General features: G+C 45.2%; 1 protein-coding gene and 1 pseudogene across 3 annotated transcripts in view; one reads left to right on the top strand and one right to left on the bottom strand.

The window, feature by feature from the left end:
- Positions 1–9,567, bottom strand: part of LOC116545855 (presenilin-1) — a 44,873-nt gene that overhangs the window by 10,594 nt on the left and 24,712 nt on the right. For both annotated transcript variants that reach the window (XM_032272291.1, XM_032272290.1), the window contains exon 6: positions 4,398–4,484. In XM_032272291.1, the coding sequence (XP_032128182.1) occupies positions 4,398–4,484 (87 nt within the window). The remainder of the gene's footprint in view (positions 1–4,397; positions 4,485–9,567) is intronic.
- LOC116545856 lies at positions 4,641–5,784 on the top strand (annotated as a pseudogene). Its single transcript, XR_004266483.1, has one exon. The product of XR_004266483.1 is annotated as a lymphocyte antigen 6E pseudogene (transcript).

The raw sequence follows: 9,567 nt of genomic DNA, 5'->3' as shown, positions 1-9,567 counted from the left end.
TTTTTTTTGAGACAGAGTTTCGCTCTTGTTACCCAGGCTGGAGTGCAATGGCGCGATCTCGGCTCACCGCAACCTCCGCCTCCTGGGTTCAGGCAATTCTCCTGCCTCAGCCTCCTGAGCAGCTGGGATTACAGGCACGCGCCACCATGCCCAGCTAATTTTTTTGTAGCTTTAGTAGAGACGGGGTTTCACCGTGTTGACCAGGATGGTCTCGATCTCTTGACCTCGTGATCCACCCGCCTCGGCCTCCCAAAGTGCTGGGATTACAGGCTTGAGCCACCGCGCCCGGCTTTTCCTTCATTTTTTATAAAAGTAATACATGCTCAGAAAAGAAGTAGATTTACCATGAATAAGTAAAGCTTCCTTGCATGGCTTCCTCTGAGAGAGCCCTCACAATTTAGTATTGGTAGTTTTATGTTTTTTTTATTAACCAGGTCTCCACAAAACCTGAATCACCTCTAGTTTGGAGTTTATAAAATCATATAAGATTTATAGGCCAGGCGTGGTGGCTCACGCCTGTAATCCCAGCACTTTGGGAGGCTGAGGAGGCGGATCACCTGAGGTCAGGAGTTCAAGACCAGCCTGCCCAACATGGTGAAACCCCGTCCTTACCAAAAAAAAAAAAAAAAATTAAGATTTATAAATGAAAACAGCAGTGCCTGTTCTGCCCCCCTCCCTCCTCACTCATTCCTACTTTAAACTCTTTTAGTCATTTCTTTTGGTATTTACTTCCATAATTAATTATAAGTAGCATGCTCCTTGAGGCATAACTTGATGTTTTAATTTTGGGTACTTATTCACCTCCTATAGAGAGGATAAAGCATTAGGTCTCATCCTCTTATGCATGCATACAGATGTAACTCTTCCTGTCTTCCCAATGCCATAACCTTATGTTAAATTCAGTTTTATATTCTCACTACGCAAACAGTATTCATAACTAAACTACTCTGCTACAGCCAGAATATACTATAATTACGTTTGCTTTCTTGAACAAGTTTTTGTTTTCTTTGAAAAACTGCCTCATTTTTTTCCATTGATGAATTTTACATTATTATCTATGACTAATTTATCCTCAAATGCTCTGACAGTTCAACCACATCAGGTAATCTCTCAGTTCTTTGTTTTTTTCTTGCACAGATATCCCTCCTGTAGCCCTACGCCCTTTTGTTCCAATATAACTTCTAGTTCCATTAACACAGTGATTGTCAATTAGGGATAGCACCTTCCTTCCAGGGGGTGTTTGAAAATAACTAGGGTAGAGGAGTTTTTTATTATCACAAGGCCTCAAAGCCATTATTGGCATTTAGTGGGTGAGAGGCAAGGGATGTTAAATATCTTGCAATGTGTGGGGAAGTCCCACAGAATGAAGAACTGTGCCCCCCAAGTTCCTCAGTGAGAGCAGCACTCTCACTGAGGAAGCTCCTGTAGTTCATCCAGCCTTCTCATTTCAAAGCCCTCACTCATGTTGTCCCTCTCCTGGAAAGCTCTTCCTCCACCCTTCAGCTGGCCATCACCTATTATCACTTCTTCAGGGAAGCACCCCTTGACTTTCCAGGATACCTAAGATTCCCCTATTACAAACTTTCATAGCAAATTACACATCTTCTTTGTAACACCTATCACAACTGTATGAATTATTTATGTAATAATTTCTTGACCTTCTAGCTCCCCTAATAGACTATATATAAGCTCCACAAGGGAAGGGGAATCTTGTTCAGTGCTATATCCCCAGGGCCTAGCACAGATTCAGGTGCTCAGCCAACATCTATCAAAGGAATGAAATCTTGATATATCACTCATACTCACACACATATATATATATCCCTTCATGCTCACAGACATCCGTTTTGATTTTCTTTAGCTTAACACAGGTTAACACAAGAACCAGGCTATGGCAATTCTTTCCAGTATATTTCTTACTTTTCTATCAGGTTTACTAGTGGTCTTGATGGCAGCAGCGGCCCATCTGGAGTGGCTGCTGCAAAGATGCCAGCTGCAGCAGGGGGGGTACAGCGAGGGCTGCACGCTCTGCTAGCTGGCGGGAGCCAGGAACAGGCAGGAGCTCTGCCCCCTTCCGAGTTGGTGGGACAGAAGCCCCGCACTCCCACAGCTGCAGCTTCCCAGCTGTGGCTGTAGACCTGGGCATCCCTGCACTCTCAGGGGTCCAGGAAACAGGACAACCTGTCCTCAGACAGAAGCTACCCACTCCAGGTTTCCTCTCCATGGAGGGCTGCAGAGACAATGGGACAACCTGCATGCAGATAGGCATTACCCACTTCAGATCTCCTGAGTTGTACTGTTGCTCAATAAGGCATCTCTTCATCTTGTTCTCCTTCCAGCTGTCCATGTACTTTTTTCTTCCTGGACATGGGACAATAACTTGGGACCCGCTAAATAGAAGGACTGAAAGGGCAGTGACACAAATAGGGCTGAAACATGCCCCTCACTTGCCATATTGCAGGTGTTGAGAAGGAGAGAAGAGAGAAGGAGTAAAGAGCTGTGGCCTTTTGGGGAGCCCAGCCTCAGGAGTTCCCTAAGCTAGGGCTGTGACACCCTCTTTGGGGTTCTGCAGTTCCTGACATCTCTAGCTTCTGAGTGCCACTGCGTTCCCCAGTGCCTGTAGTGGGAGCCGCTTAGGGAATGCCTGGTCTAGCTGCAACAGGGAGCTGATACCTGGAGCTGCCCACCCTGCCAGAGCCAGCATGCCTGGCTGTGCCCAGTGGCCAGACACTGCACTCACTCACACACTTCTCACTGTTCCACACCTGGCTTGCCTTTAGCAGGTGTGGGGTCCAGCCAGTAGTGAAAGCCAAGCACAGCCAGCCAAAATCGTAGGTAGAATGAGCCCAGCAAGCCTGAGCAAATCTCAGGCAAAGGTGCCATTGGCCACAGAGGTTTCTGGCTAGCAAAGTGACACCCTAAGAATCCCGTGACAATCTAACATCACCTTGTTCTGCTGCCTTGCTTACTATGGAATAAAGACTGGTATGTGCGTTCCAAATAGGAATTCCTGGTTGAAAGTATCTCCCTGCAGTTGCCCAAATGCTAATTCTATAGTTTTCCTGGCTTTACAGAACATAAACTCCCTTTCCTGAAAACACAGCAACTCAGTTAAGGCCCTTTTTCCTCACCAATATTTATTATGCCTGTTTTTCAGATTTCTCATAGAGTTAGCCCTTTTTTGGTTTTCTTTAAAAAAAAAATAAGCTTCCTTTTTTATTTTTATTTTTTTACTATTTATAGTGTGCTATTATTCCTCAACTCTTTTAGTGTGTGTAGCAGGGTAGCCTTTATTCCAGAAAACTAAACGAAGCTCCCCTCAACTCCATTTAATAACAACTTTTAACCTGTGTTCTCCTTAATATGTTCTGTAGTATCCATAGAGGGCCTTTCAGTCTCTCATTCTAAGTCATTATTATTTATTATTATTTTTGAGACAAGGTCTCACTAAGTTGCCCAGGCTAATCTGGAACTCCTTGGCCGCCCACATAGCTGGGACTATAGGCATACACCACTGCACCCAGCTCATTCTAAGCCATTCTTATTCTAGAAAGTCATATCCACCTAGAATATTTGATCTTCTCAGTATAAACATCAGTACATCTCAAATTACATTTCAGTTACTCTGGTTATGTAAGACAAGAAGTTCTCATTTTTATGTTGTTTTTATCTTGCTTTGTTTACTTATTTTTCCTTTATTGTCTGTTTCTTTTTTGCTTGTTTCTTTTAGGAGGTTCTTACTTTTACATGTTTGGAGAGTGTTTACTTTTTCTTTTTAAAATCATGATCCTGGGCGGGCGCGGTGGCTCACGCCTGTAATCCCAGCACTTTGGGAGGCCGAGGCGGGTGGATCACAAGGTCAAGAGATCGAGACCATCCTGGTCAACATGGTGAAACCCCGTCTCTACTAAAAATACAAAAAATTAGCTGGGCATGGTGGCGCGTGCCTGTAATCCCAGCTACTCAGGAGGCCGAGGCAGGAGAATTGCCTGAACCCAGGAGGCGGAGGTTGCGATGAGCCGAGATCGCGCCATTGCACTCCAGCCTGGGTAACAAGAACGAAACTCCATCTCAAAAAAAAAAAAAAAAAAAAATCATGATCTTTAAAAAATAAACAAACAAAACCAAAATCATAACCTCAATCTGAACCTTTCAATACTGGTATTCTGTATTTAATGGGAGATGTCTTAACCTAGGGTGCCTTGACTGTATTGTTGGGTTTCGAGTATCTGAACTTCAATATTTATCTGTGTATTTACTGGGCATTACCATAGTTTTCAAGAGATTCTTAAGGGAGTCTATGACCAAAGAGATGATAAAATCATTGCTACACTGTTAGCTTATAAGATGACAGTGACCCTGAAAAACCAAGATATTATCAAATAAAAGTTACCTACTTTCTGCATTATACTTGGAGTTTTTGGATACCCTCCTTTGAGCTTCCGGGTCTCCTTCAGCCATATTCACCAACCACACCATTGTTGCTGTTGAGAAAGACAAAATTCCAGGTAAGCACTGGACACACAAAGGAAAATGTATGCACAGACAACAGCAGGCCATCGTTTCTCCACACAGATCGCCAATCTTCCTAATGCTGCCTTAAGACTGTTTAACAATCAGAAGTAAAAATGATAGGGAGTCGTGGGTCCAGCCACGTTCAGAGCACGAGAGGCTCTGGGAGCTCAGCGAGGCTGCAGGCGCCTGCGGCCACCGGCAAACAACATAGGCTGCTCTGGCTTGGGACCCCTAGGCAGGACCACCATCCTCTCCAGAATGAAGACCCTGCTGGTGCTGCTGGCTGCCCTTCTGGGTGCTGAGCGAGCCAGCTCACTGATGTGCTTCTCCTGCCTAAACCAGAAGAGCAATCTGTACTGCCTGAAGCCCATCATCTGCTCCGACCAGGACAACTACTGCCTGACGGTGACTGCATCCGCTGGCATCAGAAAGATCGTCACATTTGGCCACACCCTGAGCAAGTCCTGTTCCCCGGCCTGTCCCCTCCCAGGAAACATCAATACTGGTATAGCTTCCATGGCCATCCGCTGCTGCCAGGGTTTCCTGTGCAATTTCAGCGCAACCGACGGCAGGCTGCGGCCCAGCGCCACCCTGCTGGGTGCCGTACTGCTGCTGAGCCTGTTGCCTGCCCTGCTGCATTTTGGCCCCTGACCGCCCAGATCCTGTCCCCGGCCCCCCAGCTCAGGAAGCAAAGCCCAGCCCTTTCTGGATCCCAAAAAGATATGAGAGCCCCTGACTCCTCACGTGCCTGATTCGTGCCCTTGGTCCCGGGTCAGGCCCACCCCCTGCACCTCCACCTGCCCCAGCCCTGCCTCTGCCCCAGGTGGGGCCACCTGCCCTCACTTCTGGGGTCGATGATGTGACCTTCCTTGGGGGACTGTGGAAGAGATGAGGGTCCCCTGGAGTCTTAGGGTCCAGCGTCAGGACCAAGTCCCGTGGACACACAGAGAGAGCCGCCAGGGAGGCTGTGCCAGTAGAGATGTGTGCCCGTGGGGGGTACGTGGGTGTGCTGTGCAGGTGTGAGCACATGGCAGTTTCTGGGGCCTGTGTTTGGGGAGGGAGGGGGGCCAGCAGCCTGCAGAGCCCCAGTCCCCTATAGCCCCCTGCCCTGGCACAGTCTCACGCCCTTCAAGAGCAGCCTTTTGGGGGTGGGGTTTCCATGGCTTCCAGGTCTAGGCCCCCGCCCCAAATCCAGCCAGCCCTGCCCCAGCCCACCCCCATATTGGAGTCCTACTGCTTCGGTGCCTCAAATAAATACAGATGTCCCCCCCCACAAAAAAAAGTAAAAATAATAAAAGGTTCTTTTTTGTTTTAGCAGATAAAAGAAAAAGTTCTGAAACTGAATGTTTACTGTAGTGCTCAAACAGCATTTGCTATCACAAAACTGTTCATCATCATTTTTAGTCCCTGAAAAGTAACCAGAAGGAAAACTGCTCAGGCCAGCAAGATTCCACTGAAACAACAGTGGGACTAGTTTAATGTTCTAAACTCCAGGACAAAGTGGAGCTCACAAAAGCCTCAGATGGAAATTATAATTCAAAAGATGCACGGAATAAATTTCCTTCATATTATGTCTCACTTTTAGAATGTTCAATAATGCTAAGCCGTGTTTTAAACATGGAGTAAGAAAAAAAGTTAAAAGCAGTAAACATAATAGGGATAGTCAAGTGGCCTCCTCTGTGTCCCTTCTACAAAGATACATGTATATCAATATATCAACCCAGATCTAGATACACACGTGTGCATCTCTACCACATTTTAGCTCAGAGACCGTGGGAAAACTTGAAAATGGTGCTTCTCTCTTACATATTTCAGGCAGGACTGAAAAATGGTATAGTCCCCATTGGAGGGAAATTTAGTAACATCTTGTAAAACTACACATGCAATAACCCTTTAATCTGGCAATAATACATTTTGGAACTTATCCTGAAGATACATCAACAATAACACAATAATAAAGTACATATAAGCAAACACATGCCATATGGGGCTACGGTGGGAACCAAATGCCAGCAGCAATCTGAGTCGAATCTGTTTATAGTAATTTTAAACAAGATACTTGGCATTTATGTCCCTCTGGCCTTTTATCACTATAATTTTATCCATGTTTCTAATACGCAGGCTTCTTGAAGAACTTATGAAAGAAATGCACAAGCAAAGAAGCTGAACCACTGCCTTGTTATTTCTGAGGTCAACCAAGTTTCATTATAGAATAACCCAACCAAATGATCAAAAGTTAATAGAAACAAGACAGGGAAAACACTGTTTAACTAAATCCAGATCTAAAGAAGAAAAACTGAAGGGCAACCACCATGTATGAGGTTTATGGATTTGTATTTTTATTTTTTGTAAAAACAGGGTCTCACTATGTTGCCCAAGCTGGACTCAAAACTCCTGGGCTCAAGCAATCCTCCCGCCTCGGCCTCCCAAAGTGCTAGGATTACAGGCATGAGCCACTGCACCCAGCCTGTTTATGAATTTCTATAGCATTCTGGAAATGAAGTCAGCAGCAATTTATTTGTTTTTCTTTCTTTATGCAAGTATGAAAAAAATATAGCTGTAAGCCCTTTTGTTTTAGCATTTAATAGTATCATGAAAATCAACATTTTCTGTAAATGGCCAGGCAGTAAACAATTTAGGTTTTGTGTCACATATTCTTGTTTTTTTGTTTTGTTTTGTTTTTAAATAACCTTTTAAAAATGTGAAAGCATTCTTAGCTTATAAGCTGTACAAAAACAGGCCATGGGCTACATTTGGCTTCAAGCAGTAGTTTGCTGACCCCATGGTAATTATCATAAATAGTATATTTGTTGAAGAAATAGTACTAAAATAATCTTTTTGAGATCGAGTGTTGCTCTGTCACCCAGGCTGGAGTGCAATGGTGGCTCACTGCAACCTCTGCCTCCTGGGTTCAAGCGATTCTCCTGCCTCAGACTCCCGAGTAGCTGAGATTACAGGTGCATATCACCACACCCAGCTAATTTTTTGTATTTTTAGTAGACACAGGGTTTCACTGTGTTAGCCAGGATGGTCACGATCTCCTGACCTTGTGATCCACCCACCTCAGCCCCCTTAAGTGCTGGGAATATAGGCATCAGCCTCGGCGGCCAGCCCCTAATATAATATTTTTAAAAATCACTTTTCTTTCACTTTAACACCAAACACCTCATATCAGTAGAAAAATAAGCAGATTTTTTTTTAAGTTAAAAAAAAAAAAGAGGCTGGGGGCAGTGGCTCACGCCTCTAATCCCAGCACTTTGGGAGGCCAAGGCAGGTGGATCACCTGAGGTTGGGAGTTCAAGACCAGCCTGACCAACATGGCAAAACCCTGTCTCCACTAAAAACACAAAAATTAGCTGGGTGTGGTGGCAGGTGCCTATAATCCCAGCTGCTCAAGAGGCTGAGGCAGGAGAATAGCTTAAACCCAGGAGGCAGAGGTTGTAGTGAGCCAAGATTGTGCCATTGCCCTCCAGCCTGGTGCTGGTGGCAGGTGCCTGTAATCCCAGCTACTCAAGAGGCTGAGGCAGGAGAATAGCTTAAACCCAGGAGGCAGAGGTTGCAGTGAGCCAAGATTGTGACATTGCCCTCCAGCCTGGGCAGTAAGAACAAAACTCTGTCTCAAAAAAATAATTTTTTTTTTGCTTTTAATGTAGCCTAGGCTGATCGTGAACTGCTGGGCTCAAGCAATCCTCCTGCCTCTACCTCTCAAAGTCCTGGGATTACAGGCATACCTGGCTATAAAGTATTGCAGATTTAAAAATTAATACAACCTTTAACTGAGACAAAATCAAAGAAAAAGCTTTAGGTAAAATGATCTCTCTCGGCCGGGCATGGTGGCTCACGCCTATAATCCTAGCAATTTGGGAGACCGAGGCAAGTGGATGACGAGGTCAAGAGATCGAGACCATCGTGGTCAACATGGTGAAACCCTGTCTCTACTAAAAATACAAAAATTAGCTGGGCATGGTGGCATGCGCCTGTAATCCCAGCTACTCGGGAGGCTGAGGCAGGAGAATTGCTTGAACCCAGGAGGCGGAGGTTGCAGTGAGCCGAGATTGCGCCATTGCACTCCAGCCTGGGTAACAAGAGCAAAACTCCATCTCAAAAAAAAAAAAATGGTCTATCTCAAAGAATTGTTATTTTCCCTTCTAGTTAAGCTACCAGAGTAAACTGCCTTTACCAATGCCTACAAGGGAAGAATGAATTAGTTCAAAGAGTAGGTGTATATTTTTTGTCAAACGACAGAAGTAAAAAACCAAAAATGCTCATACATTTCCTGTTAGTAAGAGTATTTTGCAAACTGAATACCCTTAACTGGGAAACAGTATTAAAATCCATAAAAGAATTATATTTATTGATTTTTAGAAAACAAATAGCCAGGATGACTGATTTAAAACTTTTCATATTCATGTTTATATCCACTTCAGGGAAAAAGTACTGACTGGTATTGCTGTTTTCTTACATTCTGTTAAAAAAAACAAAACAAAGTCTGGGTGCAGTGGCTCATGCCACTATAATTCCAGCACGTTGGGAGGCTGAGGCAGTCAGATCACTTGAGGTCAGGAGTTCAAGACCAGCATGGCCAACATGTTGAAACTCTGTCTCTACTATAAATACAAAAAGAAAAACCTGCCAGGCATGGTGGCAGGCATCTGTAATCTCAGCTATTTGGGAGGCTGAGGCAGGAGAATCACTTGAACCCAGAAAGCAGAGGTTGCAGTGAGCTGAGATCGCACCACTGCACTCTAGCTTGGGCAACAAGAGGGAAGCTCCGTCTCAAAAAAACAAAACAAGGCCGGGCGCGGTGGCTCACGCCTGTAATCCCAGCACTTTGGGAGGCCGAGGCGGGTGGATCACGAGGTCAAGAGATCGAGACCATCCTGGTCAACACGGTGAAACCCCGTCTCTACTAAAACTACAAAAAATTAGCTGGGCATGGTGGCGCGTGCCTGTAATCCCAGCTACTCAGGAGGCTGAGGCAGGAGAATTGCCTGAACCCAGGAGGCGGAGGTTGCGGTGAGCCGAGATCGCACCATTGCACTCCAGCCTGGG

This window comes from Sapajus apella, unplaced genomic scaffold, assembly GCF_009761245.1.
Source record: "Sapajus apella isolate SASKATOON/1434 unplaced genomic scaffold, GSC_monkey_1.0 scaffold411, whole genome shotgun sequence".
Taxonomy (NCBI): domain Eukaryota; kingdom Metazoa; phylum Chordata; class Mammalia; order Primates; family Cebidae; genus Sapajus; species Sapajus apella.
The sequence above is the reverse complement of the archived record's forward strand: the minus strand, read 5'-3'. Positions and strand labels throughout refer to the sequence as shown.